Below are 22,620 nucleotides of genomic sequence, written 5' to 3'. Positions count from 1 at the left end.
GTGTCTTTAGACAGTGGGAGTAAACAAGAGCACATGCGGAGAATCCGAGTCAACACAGGCAAAACATGCAAATACATATTTAAGACAGAATTGAAAGCAGGTCCATCTTATTGTGAAGAAACCACTGGACCATCATGTCATCCTCACTTAAATGGATGAAAACTATCATGATTAGTGCAGAAACAAGTCTAGTTGAAACCTGTGAGTTATTAGGGTATTTATCAATAATCCATACACTGTACATAATATGTGAAAATTAGATTTGATCCCTCTTTAGCCTCTCTGACTGAAATGGCTCTAACCAGGGGTGCAACGATCCAAAACCACTGGACTCTTTATTTTGTCAATGTCAAAGATGTCTGTGTTGCCTGGCCTTACCTTACATGCAGTGTGGTGCAGTATATAGATATTAAATATGGGAAAATGAGAGCATTGGTAATCGATTTCGACGGATAAACCTGAGTTAAGGTATTGGTATCGAGAGAGGAAAAGTTGTATTGGTTCATTCTACAGCACAAATGAATAAATGATCAGACCTTTCACCTTAAATCTCCTGCTTAGAGAGAAAGCAGATGTCCTTAAAACTGTGCACACTCAGTGGACACTTGTTAAAACCCATAATCCTCTATTTGCATGAGAAACTAATCAGAGAGCCAAAGAGGAAGAGATGAAAGAGAGAGATACAAACATTCAGAGAAAAGAGAGGGGCAGACGTCAAAGATGACCATTCTGCAGTCGGTCTGAGGCTTATCAGATTTATTATAATCAAAGCGCACCGATTGGCCCAGAGGGCTATGACGAAATGAGTCATATTCTGGTAACCACGGTGACGCCAGTTGAGTGACGAGTTGGGCTGTGATAGGCTGTAATCCGTCCATTAAAATGGATTAAAGACAGTGGAGCAGCACTGAGAGTGTATCCGCATGTTTGTGTGCATGTGTGTGCACATATGTGACCCGAGTTTACATGCAAGACAAAATTCGCCCTGCCATCTGCGTTTTACTGACACACACACGCGCACGCACACACGCACACACACACACACACACACACACACACACACACACACACACACACACACACACACACACACACACACACACACACACACACACACACACACACACACACTTTATTATTTAGGGCTCTCTAGGGACTCTGTTTCCCAATCTGGTGTCATGGACCTCTTTGTGGGCCACTTCAGACCTCAGAGGGGGTCATGAAACAAACAATAAAGGACAAGAGAAAGAAGCAGACAAAGACAAAGAAGATCATGTAAACACATTGATTTACTTTGTTTTTTAGAGAGTAAGAATAATAAGAAGCTGCAAAATTTGATAGAATATCGTCAATATTGATGAATTTGGAATTTTCTTTGGCTGACAAAGTTTACAATAAGAAGTGATGGACATGCAGGACAATACATAACAAGACAAATAACGATACTGACCTAATCAGCCTGTAAAGCTTCCTTAGACACAGCTGCTGTTGCATGTAAATCTCCTTTAGAGTTGGATGTCCATTAGTTGATATATTCAAATATTATCAAACGCATTAACCATTGTGAAATCTAACAACGTTCAATAGAGGACGTATTAGAAATACAATGGAAACAATGAGAAGATGCCAGACGACTTTTAGTTAAATTTAATACTAAGTTCTTAATCCTTTAAAATCAGACCTCCTGCAGGTGGCCATGGGAGATCGTTGTTTGCGTGATCCTGTGTATATCTATGTATGTACAATAAAAACCATAATAGCTAGAGCATTCAATCTTTATGCATCAGAAAGCCGAGGCTTCTGTGTTTCGCATCATCACATTATATGCCTGTGATGACATTATGTTACCTTACTTGCGGAACGTTACTAAACTAATTAATAATCTCAAAAACTAAAAAATGGGCATGGTTCATATAACTTGTGGTGTGTTAAGAAATATTTTGTTCATGTTTCTACATTTAGAAATCTTTTGGATCAGTATGTTTTGTGTGCTTATTTAGTACCATTTTTTGAAAAATCATGTTATATTTTTGTATTTTTTTTAAAGTTTTGACACAATTTCAATACTTTTGTCAATTGTTAGGGTTTATTGACTGACATAACCTTTTAGCTTAGGTTGTACAGATTTTAGGGATATGAAGCATTTGAAGATACTCCAAGAAATGACATCACAATAAGCAAAAACACCAATGTAGGCACTGGCGGAGCATTTCTATTGCAGAGTTCAAAGTTAAACCCAGATTACCCAATTAATATAACATTTTCAAAACCATACTACGATGCCTTAATGGAAGCACTATAGCTATCTAGATATGCAAAGTTTTGATACAGATATACAGTATGTAGTTCAACCATACATATTTATTTATTTTAGGAAAACCTGAGTGGAATTACAAAAAAATGATTACATAATGGATATGTTTGTTTGTGCCGCGTGTTTAATTTGGATTTTACAGAATAAAAGTCTCTTGTCCCAATCAGAGAAACATCTTTTGTTTCGGTCCCATAAATGTGCAGCTGTCTGTGTGTGAGGTCTCACCTGGGGATGTCGTCGTCTCCGGTCATGGCCCGGGGCAGAGGGGAGTATCTGGGCGTGGTCAATGGGGCGGGGCTTACAGACTGGCTGCCGCTCATGTAGGGGCTTATATGGTTGTCCTGATGTGGGGAGTACGCTGGAAGAACACACACACACACACTTTATTTTTTCTTATTTTACCATACTGTCATACATAAAACATAATTTGATTGATTGATTGATTGAATGTGTAATTTCATGTGCTGTTAGTATGGTTCCTAATTTGAAACATCGTCATCCCACAACTATCTAATCATACTGTAATTTTAGTCAATCAGTCAAAACTGTTGATGAATTATTTTTAATTAGATGTACTGCAGATATGTTGAGAGACGGTGTTGTGATATATGCTGTTTGGTGATGTGTTAGATTCAGAGCGGTGATAATAAACGGCATGTTGTTTGATAATATGCTGATTTGGTGAGGTGACAACTGGCAGTAGTCCAGTGGACCAAATTTACCCATCAGACTGTTATATAACACATTTAAAGCTGTCTGTCTGATGTCATCAGTGGATCCTTTAAACAATAATATAAAATGTTTCAAACCAATGTAAATTGGTGGTCTGGAAGTATTTGGTGTTATCATAATGGACACTGTATAAGCACATTATGATCAGATTATTTTTCTTCTTCTTTCACATGTTAAATATGTAACACTTTTTATGACGCCCCTGTCTATAATGCCTTATAAACATACTTATATTGCATTATAATCTGCTTATAGCACTGTATAATTATAGTTATAAGCACTCAAACAAACTGATAAGTAAGGGATAATGTACAGCTAGTGGGTCATTGTTGTGAAATAAACCTCGACAGCAAGACCGCATCGCCCTGAAGGGGTTTATTTCACAAAAATGACACGCTAGCTGAAAATGATCCAGCTTTTTACACGGCTACTTACTTAAGAAATCAATAATTTGACACAAAATTGGTCAGCTAGAGTCCGACATCAGGACATAGCAACAGTCTGTTATACATAGCAGCGGTCTGCTATAAAGAAATAACAGATCGTAGACACCTTAAATGTCTCTTGGCTGCAATGATGTGTGCTACATTAACCAGAAGACTGTTTCACTGCAAATTGTGTCTGGAAGACGGCGGAACCCTCAAACCCATGTTATGAAATGAACCATAGCATTATGGGAAAGTCTTGCACTGAGAGGTGTGTGCGTACTTACAATTAGTGACGTCGGGTGGAGGGAAGTTGTCATTGATAAAAAGGGAGGTGTGTTTGGCCACGCGGAGGTAAACAACGTCAGGAGTGGACTTCAGGGCGGCCACTGCCTCCTCATGAGTCACCTCCTCCAAACAGGAGGCGTTCACCTGCAGACATATGAAGACACATTCACACATGTATTAACACACTTACACGATTACGTCCGTACCAGACTTCAGCACAAACATATAATATGGATGCTATCATGCAGTTTTGTGGAAGCGTCCATAGACTGCACTTGTATCCTAAAACATATCGCTGGACGTTAACTTAATAGAGAAGAAGCTTTAATTATGTTGTATTTATTTTGATGCTGAATGGGTCTGCTGCCGTGTTAAATCACCTTTAACACGCTTGGATGTAGAGCAGAAGATCTTATACAATCATACTCCTGTCCACTGTCCTTCTCTATTACACCTACTTTAGTCCTAGAATATAACATACCCTGCAGGTAATATGTAAGGATCTAATAAACGGGTGCAATGGAGCATAAGCCTTGTTTTTGTTCAATTCTCAATTTAAATTATAAACAAGAACAAGTCATTGTACATTTTACATGCAATAATTACATTTCTGGTTTTATTAAGGGCAAATCATTTCATATTTTTTATTACTAAGGGATATTTATGACATAAATTCAATAAAAGCAATTCCTGGCATGCGGTATTTGGTGCTATTGGGAGTGTTCATTACCTATATGGGGCTAATGAACCTGAATTAATATACTAATCTGAAAGTTGTTCATGCAAACTTCTTCTGTATGGCATTTCATTTTTAATTTATCTTAGATTAGAAAGTGAATTGTAAACTTTGCTTTGATGACGACTGCAATCTACGTACTACACTCTATAACATAGGCATGATAGTAAGTGCAGAAAAGACATAAAAAGGTGTAATAAAAAGGTGTTTCTTACAGCCATAAGTTTGTCCCCTATCTGTAGCCGTCCGTCTTTGTGTGCAGCCCCTCCCTCGATGATCTTGGTCACGTAGATACCGTTATCACCCGGGACATGTTGGTTTCCAACTCCACCTGCTATACTGAATCCTAAACCTGAAAGAAAACATCAATGGGTCATATTTTTGTATGTAACTTCTGGCTTTCCTGAGGATGTTCATAATGTTAGATATTTTTATTTGCTGCAGTGCTGCATTTTATCTCCCGTAGGCCCTTTTATCAGTTCTGACATTTAGATTTTTTATGTGATATAGTACAATTATATGGTAGTAAAGAAAAGCAAAATCCAATTAGGTGAACCATTCCCTGTCATATATTTCATATTTTGTTGCTCTATTATTCTTTTCTTTTCCCTGCTCAATCATATTAATGTATGACTTCTCAGCAGAAATCAGAAAATTGTGCCTCATCTTCCTCTCTCACTGTCAGGCATCAGTTTATGCCTTTACTTCTTTATTTTGTTTTATCATGCAGGCAGTAAGTAGAAGGATAGAAAAAGCATGTCAACACCCTCAAACGTCACATTTTAAATCCAAGGTGCTGGAGTTAATTCAAAACAACAAGAATCTGTGTTTAGTACTGACAGACTCCACTGTCTGTTCACCTTTGTAGTATTTTCTCACCTTTGGGCCCTTTGACCAGCTTGATATCCATGACTCTCTCGGTGAGGCTCCTCCTGCGTCGTATGCATAGTCGGACCAGACCTCCTGCCTCCTTCAGCGCCTCCACAGCCCCGCTGTGGGTCACGTCCCTGACGTCTGTCTCATTTACCCGGACTATACAGTCATTCACCCTGTACAGCAAAGTCACATACAGAAAGGAAGAGTATATAGTGAAGACAAATGATAGCACATCATCTCCTAAACTCAAATGTTAGTCTTTCACTCTGAAACTAGAAGTCTGGTTGGGAGATACAGTATCTATCTGTTACAAAAGAAGCAAAGTGGGAGGAAGCTGCTGTCAACGTCTTTTAGTTGTTTCTTATTATTTCACTTCTTTCCTCTTTAATGTATAATGATAATGGACACCTCGTTGGGCATTATCCCTTACATAAAGTTGACTGAGCATGTGTGCACTTTTCCTGCCTCATGCAGTAAGACTCAGTTAATCACTGTGACACTACATGCTTGAACATTTTTGCTGTGTTTTGAATGTCTTTAAGGATTGCAGCTTTAATAATGACTCGATGAATACCAAGCCAATTTGCACTGCCAGATTTTGCTAATATCTATGATGTACTGTATTTAGTGTGGCTGTCAAAGTTAACATGAAAACAATGCGTTGCGTGCAATGTGATTTTTAGGTTGTAGTTGGCTCAATTTTAAAGCTGGAGTGAAGATACTGGCTTCATATGAAACTAGAAAACATAATCGGTAGCAACCATCATTCGTCATACTATGTTGTCGAGAAGGAGGTTAAATAACGCTCCAAACTTACGTTCAACTTTGGCAAGGAAAAACTGGCATGGTCCCTTGACCTGAAAATGGGATCTATGAGAACCTACGAGTCTCCCCTTCACAGACATGCCCACTTTATGATAATCACATGCAGTTTGGGGCAAGTCATAGTCAAGTCAGCACACTGACACACTGACAGCTGTTATTGCCAGTTGAACTTGAGTTTGCCATGTTATGATTTGAGCATATTGTTTTTGATAAATGTAGTACCTGTGAGGGTTTCTGGACAATATTTATTATTGTTTTGTTTGAACAGATAAAATGTACGATTAATTTGAGACTAATCGTGATTAACTATGGACAGTCATGCGATGCAGTCAAATTGTGAGGATTTGTCTCCACAAAAAACTGATCCCAACAAGGTTAAACATTTTAATTCTTATGTTTTGGTTTGAGGTAAGGGTGTGTGTGTGTGTGTGTGTGTGTGTGTGTGTGTGTGTGTGGGTGTGTGTGTGTGTGTGTGTACCTGAGTCGTCCATTCTGGGCTGCGGCCCCTCCAGGTATAATCTTGGTGATGAAGATAGAGGGGTCTTCTCCGATATGAGGGTTATCAGTTCCTCCTGCGATACTGAACCCCAGGCCTGAGTTACCCTACACATGAACACAAACACAGAGAGTGTTTTAATGGGAAAAAGAAACACCATTTGAACATACATAATGGTTTTAAAGGAGCATATCTGATGCCAGAAGCTTTGATGAGCTAAGATAAATAACAGAATTACTGTTGTTAGAGTGATGAATCTCCCCATCCAGACCAGATAGTTAGTAAAAAACTAATTTACACTGATATTTTAAGATGCTTTTAAGTAGTGAATACACAATATAATGGAAGCACCTCAGTAGTTTATATCAGTAGCAGATGACCACACTGAAATAATTCCTCCATTCTTCTTCTATTAAATACTATACTTATCTAAATGGTATTTGTTGCAAAATGACATCTAATATCTCCCCAATTATCACTCCTTACAAAACGGGCTCATCACCTGGACAACCAATATGTAATACAACTCTCTCCAGATATGGCTTATTACCAAATTACATATAATAGATCGCCCCAGTCAGTTAAAGACATTACCTAATGACAGCCTCTACTTTGTGTCTGTTTCACTCGCTCTCTCATGCTTTGTCACTGGGTTTAAAGCTAGTGTAATGTCTGTGCCTGTGTTCGCGTGTATGTCCATAGTGTCTTTAGAGCAGACCCAGTCAAGCAGACAGAACCAGGTCACAGGAGAATGGAGAGAAGAGAGAGAGAGAGAGCCTCTGGGTGAGAGAAAGGGGAATATAATGAGAGAGGGAGGACAGGGATCAGGAAAATAAAGTAGGGAAGGATGGGCGAGGAAATAGGGTCAGCAGAGTTGGACCAGTGGTGGGACAGTAAAGGAAATGCAGAATGATGAGATGGAGGAAAGGAGAGAGATAAATGAGAAGATAGCTGAAGTTTTATATCATGTTTCTGGTTTTATAAAAGTATATATTTTTGATGCGTTGGATTGAAATGATGTATTTGCTTTGTAGTTTAAAATACTAAACGTCAAAACAACAGATTTTTTACTTCTCCCATGATTTTGTTTTTTTTAATCAGTGAACATAAAGTAATTTTTCGACAGTGGTGGACGAAGTACTCATCGTTTACTTGAAGCTGCAGTGGATAGAATTGTAGCAATTATGATCCAAAAAAGTTATTTTTATAAAACGGTCACTATATCCTAACAGTAGTGCATGAGACAGGTAATCTGAAAAACATCATGTGCCTCTGTGTCCTCCGGTGTTCCTCATAGCATCTGCAAGATTTCACAGACCGGAGGAAAACAACCAATCAGAGCCGAGCTGGAGCCTTGCCGTCTCTGAGCAGCTGTCAATCACTCACAAACTCAACGGTCAAACTAGGCAGCGCTGATTAAATATGAATCAAAATGTTACTCCACTAAAAGTACAGAAGTATTATCAACAAAATGTTCTTAAAGTATTAAAAGTATTCATTATGCAGAATGGCTCCTTTCACAGTGTTATATTACTATGGATATAATGGATAATAAATACATTTAAGAGCATTTAATGATGTAGTTCGTCAATGTGGAGCCAATTTGAGATACTTTGTATACTACTGAGTAGATTAGTAGTACACTGTATCATCATTTCAGTGTCAAATAAATGTAGCGAAGTTAAAAGTACAATATTTCCCTCTGAAGGGTAGTGGAGTGGGAGTATAAAGTGTGTACAAGTATAAGTATGTCAAAATGTGTAAGCAAGACGCTGACAGTAATTTATGTATTTTGTTTCCTGAAACACCCCGTGGTCATTTAACTTACTTCAATGTCACGCTGCTCATGATTATACAGTACATACCCTTATATATATATATATATCCTACCTAATTTACTTCAATGTCACACTGCTCATGATTATACAGTACATACCCTTATATATATCCTACCTAATTTACTTCTCAGAAGTTTGGCAGCCGAAAATGGTGTTGACACAAAAGGCAAAATAAGTTTGCTGGATTTAGCTTCGACTACGCCATTATTTAAGTATCTTTACAGGATTGTTACAGTACATTACTAAATAGGAAATCAAATAATTTAAAATCCAAACAGTGTTGTTATTTTGCAGTTTGCAGTAAGTGAGAACTATATACAAGCTACTGTTTAATATTAATTTATATGGAACATAAAGTAATATTATGCAAGATGTTGCATTGGCTGATTCAAATACAGCATATAGGTTTACTTGATCCATCTAGCATTGGAGGGCTTAAAGATGTCAATATCAGCTCACTCAAATCCACTTACTTCAAAAATCCCTGCTAGCAATAGCTATCTTAACTTGTTTGAATCTTTCAGAAGAAATATGTTTGACCTTTTCACACCTTCTCAGTCTTTGTTTGCATATTTTTGTCTCAGCAAAGGTTGCATTTCTCCTAGTCTTAAATAAACTAGCACTCAATATCATTTCTGCTCTGGACATGCCTGATGATGTTTCTAGTGTGATTATGGAGGACAGGGGTCAGTCCGAACAGATGGAGGTACTGTCACCGGGTGGGGGTTGATGTGACTGATTACATTACAGTGTATAAAATAAGCATGCATGTTTACCCGCTCCAGCGTGATTTCCTCATACTCATAGTCTGCTTCTGTTCCATTGACCTGTCCGAGAGGAAGAGGAGGAAAAGAGAAATGTGTCAATTAAGAGTAAATACTGGAAGCTGTTTTCCTGTAATGGACACTAAAATGCTCATTAGATTTTATAGCAAGGCTTTCAACATTCATAATTAATATGCAGTGTTTTCCTCTGTCACGTCAGTTGCTACTGGCAGGCACACCAACATGTACCTCACGCTGCATTAAACCTTCATGTTTATTTATCATACTGTGTTTATTTACAGCTTTAATCTGTGCAACATGCATATGCACTGATTGAATATCCTGTGCCACTAAATATGCCATCTTTGTACACCTATCAGCACTCAGAAGTTGAAGAATTGTTCCTTTCCATATTAATACAAAATGTGAGCTGATTACTATCAAGAGATACAAACTGCAACAAACATCAGAATTATAGAAAAGCAAAATTAGACATTTGATGATTTATGAATGACGCATGAATCCCAGAGATTAGACTGGTAATGCGTATTAATGATGATGTACCTCTGATGTCATATTTAAGAACATCCCAGCTGAATTACCCATCAGCCAATCACACTGCTTGGCCAGGAGTGCCTGCACTATAAAACATATTAACATCTAGATTTCCTGACTGAATGAACAGCATGCGGAAATAAATCCGATCTGAGCAGACTATTATATATTTTGTGTTCCAGTCTGTTTATACTGGGAGATGAGTGTCCTGTTCCTGCAATAGCTGCTGCAGACAGACACGCGCATACACACACAAACACACACTGGTCAAGTGGCATCCCAATGGCCCATGTAATCCCCTTGGCTGTAATCTGTGTCTCTGTGCAGTCAGATTAGTTTAGATTTTTGAATTTCTGTCATTTCAAACAGAGGCACAATCTCCCATCAGTCACCATGTGCAGTGTGTCTGCTATCACCTTCCATACACTATGTACATATTCAAATTCGTTATTTACTATACATTTAAAACATCGGATTATTCAGGAAAAATTGAGGACAATAATAGTTTACTGCCACCCTTAAAACTGAGGTTTCAATTATTGTAAAAAATGTTTGTGACCTTTTCTGCTTATTTAAATAAAACATGATGAAATTAACTGATTGTCAAAGTTATAGCTCTTAATGTATAAGCACAGTAGTGTGCATCTTCAGTGTGTTTATTTATATTTTCCTATTTAAACAAAAGGGTCGACATATCACCTTTGCCTTATTATCAGCAACAACAAAAATGTGTCATACGCAATGAAAAATAAATTGTTTTTCTGTATTTGTTATATGCATTAAATAACAGAACATAAAATATCATGGACATATTAAGAGAAATCTGCCAGAGAGAAATCATTTTCACTCTCTCTGTGTTATATTCCAGTTCAGCAGGGAGTAATTCACAGTAATTACATAATAAACTTATCTAACAAAAGACACTGATTCTCTGTGGCAGCTGGCGACCAGTAAAATGACATCTGGATCCATCTAATTCTGGACCGAGCTTTCTGTCTAAATCCAGGACGCTGCTATCACTATTGTGCTGTTTTATTGGGGAGAAATATTGAAATTACTGAAACATTTCTAGTAGAAGCTCCAAAAAGTGGTTTGCACAGTAAAAAAGCCCTTCATATGACATTTCTATTTCTGGTATTTGGTTAGAAGAGAAAGGGATTTGATGTTAAGATTTACAAAGTTACGCAATTATTGTTGAAACTACTAGAATTTCATATGGAAGCTCAATTAGAAATTTAACTTTACACATCTTACTGTACATATATACATATAGACTTGGACCAATTGAAATATATTAACAGTGGCAACACTGAATTTTAATAAAAGCTTCTGTAGCACATTGTAACCACGTTAACAGAGAAGCGTACTGCAGGTTAACCTTACAGCCACTGACTGCCATATACTGTAAGATTCACAGCCTTACAGTATTCAACAATGTGCAACTTAAAGTTGCTGCAAAGAAAATCTCTGTTTTATGTTACACTAGTCATATTCACCTATACTATGAACATGAGGGCAGCTCCAACGATGGTCATAAATCAATGGTCAATGGTTGAAACACAACCACTTCTCAATCATTTCTCTTGAAGGTGTGTGATTTAACTTTATTTTCCTTTTCTCTGGAAACTCTTCAAAGACTTAAATTGTATGAAATCCAATTGGCCAGTTGAGACGTTAAACGAATCCTCATACAACGCTTCGTATGATATCTTACGAAAAGTTATCCCTCATTTTTCGTGCGTTTTCCTATGAATGTCCAGCAACACGTCAATTTCCACTTGTTAAATGCATATAGTCTTTTCAAAATAAAATTCTGTCTTCACAGGAAACAGCTTGGCTAGGTTTATGCGACAAAACTACTTAGTCAAGATCATGGTTTGGGTTAAAATAACTCCAGAAGTGGCGTAACTTAAGAAGTACAGAGGTTAAGTGACAAATAAATCAACGTTGACTTCTGGTTTCACACGGGACACAAACAGCTGCCTCCTGGGTGAAAGTCTGGTGTTTTTAGACCCTCTCATCTACCTCAAACTTCTCCCTACATGGTGTTTGACGCTCTTTATACATCCTGGTTCATAATTAAGTGGATTACATACAAATTGATTTGGTGGGATATACAGTATACAAATTACAGTGCATTACTTTTTGTTGGTATATGAAACGTTACAGTATCAGCAAGGTGTAAAGTACACTGTTGGGTGGAGGTTTACATTTCACTGACAATGTATTTGAACCAGTACTCACATATGGGGGGGTATCGACGCTGTCGGCGTTGACCACCACTGGAGGGGGGTTGGCCTGAAAGAGAGAACAGCAAAGTGATTAAACACTTTTAATTTTATTATATTTTCACGAAACCGTTGACATTTAGATCGCTGATGATGGTTTCTATAAAAACTTAAGAAACACACGTAAACACACATATACAGAGATCTGTGATGATGACTTACTCGTCTCATGTTTTGGTACAGCATGCTGAGTACATCTGCTACAGGTTACCACCACGGAGCGACAGCATACACCGCATGACATACTGTACAGCCCTTATATTGGACAATACTATAAGTACTACACTGCAAACCACACTGTTACTTAACAGACTGTTTTATAAGGCTCTGTTAATGTGCCATAAAGTACTCTTACCGTAGCAATTCAGTACTGCACCGCAAACCTCGTACTTTTACATTTTAGATTGTCTAATGGCCTGTGGGATACTCTGCTACTCTGTACTCTCTATCCTATTGTATGCCAACTGCATGTAGAGTCCTAAATGAAATCTAGAGCTCAGATCCTTCTCACTTTCATAAATCCAACGTGTAATACCAAATATTTGCAATCTCCCCCTCTCTCTCCCACGTGCTGTCTACCACAAGTGTGTTCTTCTTCCTTCTCTAAGCTCGGTCTCCTCTTTCTCCCTGGCCTCCGTCTAGAGTCCAGGCCTGGACAGATCAGGGTTAAAGCAGCAGCAGATAATTGACATTATCTTTCCTCTTGCTTCCTACGCAAGCCCAGCAAATGACAAAACTCACACTAGCTGATAAATAGCCTTGAGGTGTCTTTTTCTCCGTGCATTTGCAAGGTGAGCACCAGCCCCCATCTTATCATTTTACCCTTTTTGCCACCCGTCTTCACTTTTTTCCCCTCGTCTCCTCTCACTTTCTCCCCAGAGAGTATTTAGAGCTCGCCAGTCCAGCGTCTGCAGCTCTGGTGTTCTCCAACAAACCAGCAATGAGCAGAAGAGTCCATGTAAAAATAATCTGAAGCATCAGCTCTTGTTCTGCAGCCAAAAAAAAGTTCACAAACAAACCAACTAACATCAAACATGCTAGCCAACCAAGTGGACAGTGCAACCAGACCTCACTTCACGGCATCAATGTGCAACAGAGCAAGCAATAGCATCTATCCCTCTATGCTAATCTCTACCTCCCTCATCCCCCCCTTTTCCACTCCTTCCTTTATCTCTCTCTCACACACACACATGTATTATCTCACTCTATGTCTCTCTCTCTCTCTCTCTCCACCACATGTCAAACTGTCTGTCAGTCAAGCTGACAGGATGCTTGATCCCACACGGGAGCAGAAAGAGAGAGAAAGAGAGGGGGGATCAGAGGGATTATAGAGTACGTATGGTGGGAGGAGTTAAATCTGCCTGCTCAACAACAGCAATGAGGAGCAGAGGGTGCAGACAGATGCACACAAACCCCCCAAACCACAGACAGAAGTAAAAAAACATAAAGAAATAATGGTGGGAGAGCAGAAGTGGAGGGAAATTCAGAGAGAGAATGAAAGAAGGAGGTGGAGAGGGTGGTGGGGGTAGATATACAGCAGAGTTCATGGATATTGAGGAGACAGTAAGGGGTCGTGCTGACAGCTGCAGCTGTTCGGATCTGTGTGTCAATGGTGCCATTGAGCTGCACAAAATCTCTCAAGCTAGTTTGTGGTGGTAAATCTGAAGTCCTGCATTCAAAATCTTGCTTTTATAAAAGTGCAGAAGTATTTTCAATGAAATGTACTCAAAGTATATAAAGTAAAAATACTCATTATGCATTCCACCACTGATTACAGAATGACACTGCAGGTCACATCAGGGTCAATCAATTCCACTAGGGGGTTCCTTAAAGCCAGGGTTGGTAATCTTAAGAAACAAGCAAGATTATGCTAGATTTAAAAAAATGATCCAACCGAAAAAAACAGCACAGTGTTGCCGACTCTTTTCCAATAAAAGTAGCTAGCAAAAGTCCTCAAAAAAGCAAAAAAGTCGGCGGCACTGACAGCCTGTTCCTTCATGCCTGCCCCCAAAGCCACTCCCCCACGATTATCATTATAAACATATCATAATGAATATAAACCACAAACATGGCTATTGTTAGTACTCACAGCTGTCAAGCTAGCAGCTTGTGGAAGACTCTGGTGACGTGCAATGAGTGCACGTGCAGAGTGCGAGCAGGCAGGCAAGTAGACAAGTAGGTAGACAGATAGGTAGCCTGGGACAACCACAGATACTGGATTTTTTTTTTTTTTTTTTTGTCAAAGCATTTGATTTATTTATTGCTCACAAGAGGATTAAAGATTGATTTTAAAAATATATGTCTGTTACCAGAAAATTATAATTTTTCAAACTTTTATCTAAATGTTAGTTTTTTTTTAATAAAAAAACTGGATTTTTACCACTTAAGGCCTCCAAATATCCTTCAAATGAAACAACCTGAGGGGGAGGAAATCACTGCTCACAACTCATGTTCATAGTAAGGCCATAACCTGTGACGTGACAAGTAGAACCTGCTTTATTTGCAAGCATTTTGATGAACTACCTCTAATCATATTGACAAAGAGAACCAGTCAATTCTCCACTCTGTAACCTGATATTTAGTCAGTTTGGATTGGAAGGTAAACAACAGTGACTGTACCAAACAACAATGCATTTATGATTCTGTAAAGCCTCTAAAACTTTTTCTGCTGTCGTAGAATAACTACAGGTATCCTGACCTGTACACTGTAAAACAGTGAAGGGTTTTCAATATATACTGACTAAAGATTGAACTTATTTGAATCCACATTTCAGATGAAAATGCTTCATCTGACTGCAGAGTCATCTCAGCTGATGCTAATGTAACCTAATATACCTTCATTCTGGCTTCACTAAAGTTAACTTGTCTGTCAATAACAGTCCATTGTCTCACCTAAACTTCATCTGACACCTTCGCCATTGTAACAACAGGATTGTACAAAGCACAAAACGTCTGTGTGTGCGTCATTCACTGAGCGTCAAATCCAGTGGGTTTGTGCGCTGGTGATTCGAATGACACGCCGTGTCGGACTGCAAGCTTATGTAACATCGATGTGAGTGTGTGTGGATGAGGTTGTGTTACATGAAAAGGCCAAAAGAACAAACGTGCAAATATAAACAAACAAGAACTCGCACACAAATACACAAACACGCAACATCCATAGTGTTTTGCTGCTCTATGCAAGTGATTGTTAGTTGTTACATAATTGCTGTTACACCAGCTGTATTATCCCGGTATCGTGGCCTGGTTCAGTCCAGCACAGCGCAGTTTAGAAACGATCCAGACTATCACTGGTTTGTCTCACCAAGCAACAAGACGGACAAGTAAGTGAGGAAGTGTGCGTGTGTGCGTGTGTGTGCGCGCAGGGTGCTGGGTTCAGCGTCTACACCATCATCATAATAATTCAATTAGCAAATGAATCATGATTGGATAAACAGAAATCAAGAATCCCAAAATATCTAAATGATGCACATCAGCAGCTTGTTAATTAATCAGTCAGTGCATTGTGCCATATTATGCCATGTACACACACTCATACATGTAAGAACATATAAACAAACAAAGTGCAAAAAGGAAAAGTCACAAACCAAATTGGGCAGAATGACGAGTGTTTAAAAACTGACCCTATTGCTAAGGTCACTTTGCCACCTTATTATAGCACCGAAAGGCCAGTGTTGAGCCATTCATACACACAAATACTCCACTCCTAATATCACTATCTACTCTGTCTTCCTAATGTGCAATGAAACTCCATTTGACTAATGAGCTAATCAGATGGAGCGCAACTCTAATCAAATCAGAACGGCCATGCTAATCACGCTAATCAGACTATCACCTCCTGCTATCTCTGATCACTGTGGCCAGTGCCGACGTACAGCACGATAACTAACCAACCGACAGCTAATAACGGGCAGCTGCCAAACTGGATTATTTTCCTTATCTCACCATAGAGTGGCGCAGGAATGAGTCGTACAACCCGGAAATGAGTTAGCATTTTAACACTTCCGGTTCCCTCGTCTGGAAGTAAATTTTTTGAATGGGTTTTTAGTTAGATGCCTGAAATAAGGTCTGCGGTTAACACAAGAGATTTTACGTTTTGTTCTACGACGTAAAATGTGTCAGTAAATACCCCATTTGTGAATTTTGAAGCTTTTACGTGTCTTAAAAAAAGGCAGTTGTTAACAAGTGGCTGAAAGAGACTACAGAGGTTATCGTGGGACATTAAATGTCACAAATCAAGCTGGGTGGTGGTGACGTTGAAGTCACGCGACCGTCGTGTAGTTAATTTATAGCCTAACGTTAGCTTTTTACTTCTGGCAATTGCATTTACACTTCAAAAGTCCTAAAAGTGGTGTTCATTTGTGACGAGTATCTTGCTGAACAAAATGTATAAGTATCATAAATGTGTGTTTGCCACAGAGCTTATTTTCTGCAATAATCTAAAACCCAATGGAAAAAATCCTATTATCTTTTTGTCGAGGCTAACTTCCTGGTTGGCCTACAAAAATACGTCATCCCTGGAGCACTCTATAGTATAGTTTATATAACATGTCCTGCCTTGTTATTTTGTGATGACTTATCTGATAAGACTCTCATTTAACCACAATCTGCTTGGTCTGTTAGTTTCCAGCATTTCTTAGAATTACTTTCAGCAAAGTGAGAGTCTCAACCTGCAGACACTATGAATATAATACAGTTCTGTAGACGGCTCAGAGTGCAGGTTTACGTTCAGAACAGCACTGAAGCACTTCAGGATGTCAGTGCTTTACTTAAAAGAGCAGTTTGACAAGTAATAGTGATAAATGTATTAAGTACAGCAGCTAGCGTACGATGTAGACATCCCATGGTAATATTGTGTGTTTGATGGAGACATTTCTTCCCTTCTCTTTGTCCTATCATTCCTTTAGTATCTATTATATCTTGACAAGTATTGATTCCAGGAGTACTTTGAACATTAATGGAATATGCAATCAATTTGTCTACATAACTTGTGTTGTGTTTCTTGGTAGAATGTTATTCTATCCACCTTTTGTTGAGAATTTAAGTTATTGTCAGATGTTTTGATAGTACAGGAGAAATTGACATTACAAATATTTTGGATGGACAAAAGTCTAAATTTGAAATGCCATATTGACCATCTAGCAAAGAAATTAAAATTCACACTGGGGTTTCCGTACAGTCTAAAGTCCTGTTTTTCCATGGCATCAAGAAAACGCTTAGTTGCTGGCCGTTTCTTGACTCAGATTGATTTTGTTAATACTATTTACAGGTTTGCCTCACCGTCCACCTTGTCCAAACTTGACATACTGTATCACTCAGCCCTGAGGTATGTCACTAATTCTGGCTTTAGGACCCATCATTGTACCTTATACAGCATGGTAGGATGGTCATCCCTCACTCTGCAGAGGTTACAACACTGGTACATTTGAGTCTATAAGATCATCTCTGGAAAACTTTTGACTTACTTAAGCCAGAAGTTTGTAATTCTCCAAAACAGTTATAATCTAAGGTCACATAAATGGCTTCAGTTTAAAGTGTCTTCTATCAGTAAAGAAGCTGGCAAAACATGCCTTTTCCACTACGGTCCTTGGTCCTGGAATGATTTGCAGACCCTTATCTCTTTAAATGATTTTAAACATAGAATAAAGGAAGTGGTCATTGCAAGCTGCAGTTGCTTCAATTAAATATCAAACACTACCCAAACATGCTGCCTTGTTAATGCACTGTAAGATATAATGTATTTTGTTGTACCTATTGTTGCTGTTGTGTGTTGGGTGCTGCTATTTGACCCTGTCTTGGCTAGGTCTCACATGTAAAAGAGGTTTTAATCTCAATGTGACTTCCTAGTTAAATAAAGGTTATGATGAATTGTCCAACAAACACTCTACAGCCCTGCTATTTTCCCTTTTGCATTTTATTGTTTAATTCTAAAAAGGTATAGTAAGATAAGGTTAGGCCAATAAAAACACTGAGAGAAGAATTTAAGGCATGCTGTTTTTGATTTCATGTTTCATATTCGCAATTTGACTGACCCTCAACTGAACACCACACCGTAAACTGATTTTCTCCTTAAATTCCTGACAAAGGTGTACAGTATGATCAAAACATAGTGGTTTTTAAATATGAAAAGTATAAATATATGTAGTTTGTGCTAAAGGTGTGCAGGAGTCTACCACGTTTTCAAACTTTTAGTACGATTGCACGACTTTTTACCACCTGTGCTCTGTAACAGCTCCGTATCAGCTTTTCTTTGCTAGGATCAGTGCCCATATCTACTGTATCCATCCATCTACTATCCACTCATCAAACCTACCTGCACTTGGGCCTGTATTTGTGGAAAGTGGTGAATGACTGGCACGTGTGGGGTTGAGTGTGAGGTCCAGATATACGTGTCATTGGGCCACGGCCTGCCCCCAGCCTTGCCCTTGGCTTTGCTCTTTGTGGGACTCTTCTTCATGCTGTCCCTCAGGTTGGGAAACTTTTCTCTGGAGCCCCTAGTGGCCAGGCTGGTTGGCAGTGTATTCCACCCATATCCGCCCAGCCCTGAACACAGGGGGAGTTGTGGCGAGTGAAAGGGGTGGATAGACAGCGACTGGGAGGCGTGAGGAAGAGGAGGAGGGCAGTGGTGGTGGTGTTGGTACTGCTGGAACAACGAGTGGTGACTCGGGGAATGGAGTTGCATCTGCTGCGGCTGTTGGTGGTAGATTTGATGAGTCGACTGGGAAGAAAGCAGGTGACTTGGCGAGGACGGCGGGTGGTAGTGTTGCTGGTTTTGAGAATGATGCTGTAGCTGATGATGACTCGGTGAGAGGTGAAGATGGTGGTGGCTTGGCGAGTGCAGTAGGCGATTTGGCGATTGTGGAGCCAGCTGGTAAGTTGGCGATGGCGGAGCCAGTTGACAACTTGGAGATGATGTTGCTATGTGGTAGTAGCTGGGAGAGGGAGAAGGAAGCAGAAGTTTTGGCGAATGGCAGCCATGTTTGGGTGAATGGGCATGCTGATTTGGTGAGTGCAGCGGTAAAGGTTGCAGCTGGTGATTCGGCATCTGTACTTGCAGTAAATTCTGGTTATGCTTCGAGTGAGAGTGGCTCTTCCCTGACTTGGTCTTCCCTTTGCCAGATTTGCCCTTAGTGGAGCCACTGCTGGGCTTCTTGGGGCTACAACAGAACTCATGGCTGTGGAAATAAGTGGTCATAGCTACAGAGATATATATATATATATAAAAAGAAAAGTAAAAAAGAGATCTTCTCTATCTTATTGTGTCCCTCTCACCACATCATCTTCTTTACAGAGATGACAAAAGGGAGTACCTCCTGAGAGTAGCTTGTGTCCGTATAATATAGGTCATGCCTCTCCAGAACAACCAATCCTCCTCTCTGTCCAGTACAAAGTAGGTAATCCTGTCGTTCCTCTCTCTCTCTCTCCCTGCTGTACGTCGGTGTTTCTAAGATCACAGGAATATCAGAAAATTTAAATACTCCTTTGAGGGCATTGGTTCCATTTCTTCTGCCTCATAGACTGGAACATCAGCTGGTCCTGAAAAGCAAAGCATCCTTCTTCAATGCGATATTTAACACTCCTCTTCTCGACATTCTCCGCTTAGGAGCACATTGACCCTCTTACCATCTCTCAGGGTTACAGGGTCAGTAGTAGAATAAAATGTGAGTCCCAAGAAGAAGCAGAAGGACCCCTTGGACAAGTTGATTCTCCTTTCAGTCCTGTTTTCTTTCAAGATGTCTCTCTTTCATGCGCTCCAATGGAAGACTTGTCTTTCTCATTCTGGGATTACGCTCCACTTCAAGGGTCAGTCACACAGGGTAACTCATATTATCCACCCATGTTGTTGCGCACGCCGTATCTGAAGTGTTGCTTGCTCTGTCGACGATGACGCTCGATTCATTCCAAAGGAAAACGTAGAGAGAGTCAAACAGGAGTTGATTCAGATTAGATTCTTACATTTGATTTCTTTTTGTTTTCAGATTCGTGTTCCTTCTTTCCATCCAGAAGGTTAAAAAAAGTTCAATTTTCTTCGTCGTCCTTCTTTCATCTTGTCTTGTTTTATCTTTCTGTTATCATGATTTGATATTAGGCCACATCTCTATGCACAATTCTCTTTCTCAGCCTCTCTCATCTTTCTATGCTGCCTCCCTCTCTCAGTGTCTGTCCCTCTCTCTCTCAGTGTCTGTCCCTCTCTCTCTCAGTGTCTGTCCCTCTCTCTCTCAGTGTCTGTCCCTCTCTCGCTCTCTCTCTCTCCAACTCCCCCCCTCTTTCTCTCTCTTTCCTGGACTAGCCAATTAGGGGCTTCCCTGGACTCCTGCACATGACAGCAGCCAGGCATGACTAATCAATAGGCGACCAGGGACAGTGATACAGCGCTCAGAGCTCAGTGTGTGTGTGTGTACAATGAACAGAGAGATGTGATTGGTGGAGGGCAGTCCCTTCCATCAACCTTTGTCTTGTTCTTTTAGAGCATCACAAGGCAGGCCGGGTCAGCTGGAATACAGTGTATGAAATGCCTGCTGTGTGTTTGTGTGTGTGTCTCTATGCGTTGGCCTACTTCCTTGTTAGAATGTGTGTCTCTCTGCTTGTATGTGTGTCTCCAAATTAAATCTTTGTTGGGTTGGACAAGGTATTTCAATCTGCAGTCTCTAAGTCAGTCTCTAAGTCACCACACACACAGACACACAGTCCAAGACTCCAGGTATAGTGTAGGTCTCGTGATGATTGGGTAAAATATAAAGTCAGTTCAGTCGAGTCTATTCAGGAGCAAAGCTACAGTGCAAACGGTGACGTTACAGTAAAGACTGGAAATGTCTCTCCTCTTTTGGTCAAGGATTGGAACTATGGCTGTCAATCAATTAAAATATTTAATTACGATTAATTGCATGATTGTCCATGCTTAATCGCGATTAATCGCAAATTGATCGCAAATTAATCGCACATTTTTATCTGTTCAAAATGTACCTTAAACGGAGATATGTCAAGTATTTAATACTCTTATCAACATGCAGCAAATATGCTTGATGAAATCAATTAATAACACAAAACAATGACAAATATTGCCAGAAACCCTCACAGGTACTACATTTAGAATAAAAAAATATTGATGACTATTACCAAAACTGCATGTGACTATCATAAAGTGGGCATGTCTGTAAAGGGGAGACTCGTGGGTATCCATAGAACCCATTTTCATCCACACATCTTAAGTTCAGAGGTCAAGGGACCCCTTTGAAAATGGCCATGCCAAAATTGAGCGTAATTTAGCCTCTTTTGTGACAAGCTAGTATGACATGGCTGGTACCAATGGATTCCTTAGGTTTTATATGATACCAGCATCTTCACTCTAACTTTAAAACCCTACAACCTCAGAAAGATCGATTGTGTTAATGCATTAAAGAAATTAGTGGCGTTAAAACGATTTTGCGTTAAAGCATTATTGTATGGTACTATTGGTTACTATAGATTCTTTGGTTGTTACTCCAAAAGTATTGAGTTTTTATAGTATAGAAACTCAATACTTTTGGAGTAACAACCAAATTGTATCTATTGTCTTTGAACATAAACTGTAAATTATGGAAAGATTGCACCAAATTCTTTGATCAATTATTTCCTGATTTAGATAATAACTTGGTTAATTGTATATTATATTGAGGTTTGATTCAAGACAAGCATTTGACCCACTTTTGAGAGTTCATCACTCTCGTCTTCCAATAAACGCAGGGCTGGTTGTTTGATCCCAGGATACTCCAAGTCACACGTTGAAGTGTCCCTCAACGAACCCTAAATTGCTTACAAAGGCCAGGCAAGCTCCTTGCATTGCAGCTCCACCACCTTCAGTATGTAGCCAGTGTGTGTGTGAGTGAAATGCATGTGAAGCACTTTTTCCTGCTTAGGTTTAGCTTTTATGCTATAAAAGTGTCCATTTATTATTTAAACCCTGAAATGTTTAGTCTACACACAGATCAATCAATTGATCAAGCAGCCTTTAAAGGTGCTAAATGTGAGACTGGGAGCATTTCCACTACCTCCGCATGTCTCTCAGTGGTGCGACGGCTGAGCTGGCAGCTCGCGCACATGTGAGAAGTTTGCATTCAGGTGCTTTCTGCCAAAAATGGCTTATTGTAACCCAAACCATGATCTTTTCCTAAACCAAGTAGTTTTGTTGCCTAAACCTTAAATGATTTCAGGCAGAAAGCCCTGTAGGCAAACTTCTCATACGTGGGTGGCTTGAACGGTGCTAACAACACTAACGGTGAAAACAACGGCAACAGTGCTGACAAAGCTAACAGTGTTAACCAGGGAAGGGAACCGGAGGGTGGGTACTTCACTTCTGCAACGTCGTCGCCGTTGGGACGGCGTTATCAGCTGTAACCACCATATGAGAGCAGTGGCCGTGAGCTAGCCAGTGGGGCACGCTCACATGCACTAAAAACACGCGCAAACGGCCCGGCTATGTCAACAAAGCACAGAGAAGCTAGAA

At 39.6% G+C, this 22,620-nt stretch overlaps 1 protein-coding gene across 6 annotated transcripts in view; it reads right to left on the bottom strand.

The window, feature by feature from the left end:
* Positions 1 to 22,620, bottom strand: part of LOC141767569 (discs large homolog 1-like protein) — a 121,051-nt gene that overhangs the window by 39,979 nt on the left and 58,452 nt on the right. For 5 of the 6 annotated variants that reach the window (XM_074635030.1, XM_074635031.1, XM_074635032.1 and 2 more), the window contains 7 exons: positions 12,094 to 12,147; positions 9,307 to 9,357; positions 6,675 to 6,799; positions 5,375 to 5,544; positions 4,711 to 4,847; positions 3,759 to 3,903; positions 2,540 to 2,672 (listed from right to left, as the gene is read on the bottom strand). In XM_074635030.1, the coding sequence (XP_074491131.1) occupies positions 2,540 to 2,672; positions 3,759 to 3,903; positions 4,711 to 4,847; positions 5,375 to 5,544; positions 6,675 to 6,799; positions 9,307 to 9,357; positions 12,094 to 12,147 (815 nt within the window). Of the gene's footprint in view, positions 1 to 2,539; positions 2,673 to 3,758; positions 3,904 to 4,710; positions 4,848 to 5,374; positions 5,545 to 6,674; positions 6,800 to 9,306; positions 9,358 to 12,093; positions 12,148 to 12,299; positions 12,915 to 22,620 lie in introns of those variants that run through there. The other variant, XM_074635035.1, reaches the window with a different exon arrangement.

This window comes from Sebastes fasciatus, chromosome 5 (genome assembly GCF_043250625.1).
Source record: "Sebastes fasciatus isolate fSebFas1 chromosome 5, fSebFas1.pri, whole genome shotgun sequence".
NCBI classification, from domain to species: domain Eukaryota; kingdom Metazoa; phylum Chordata; class Actinopteri; order Perciformes; family Sebastidae; genus Sebastes; species Sebastes fasciatus.
Note: the sequence above shows the minus strand (reverse complement) of the source record. Positions and strands in the feature narration are given on the sequence as shown.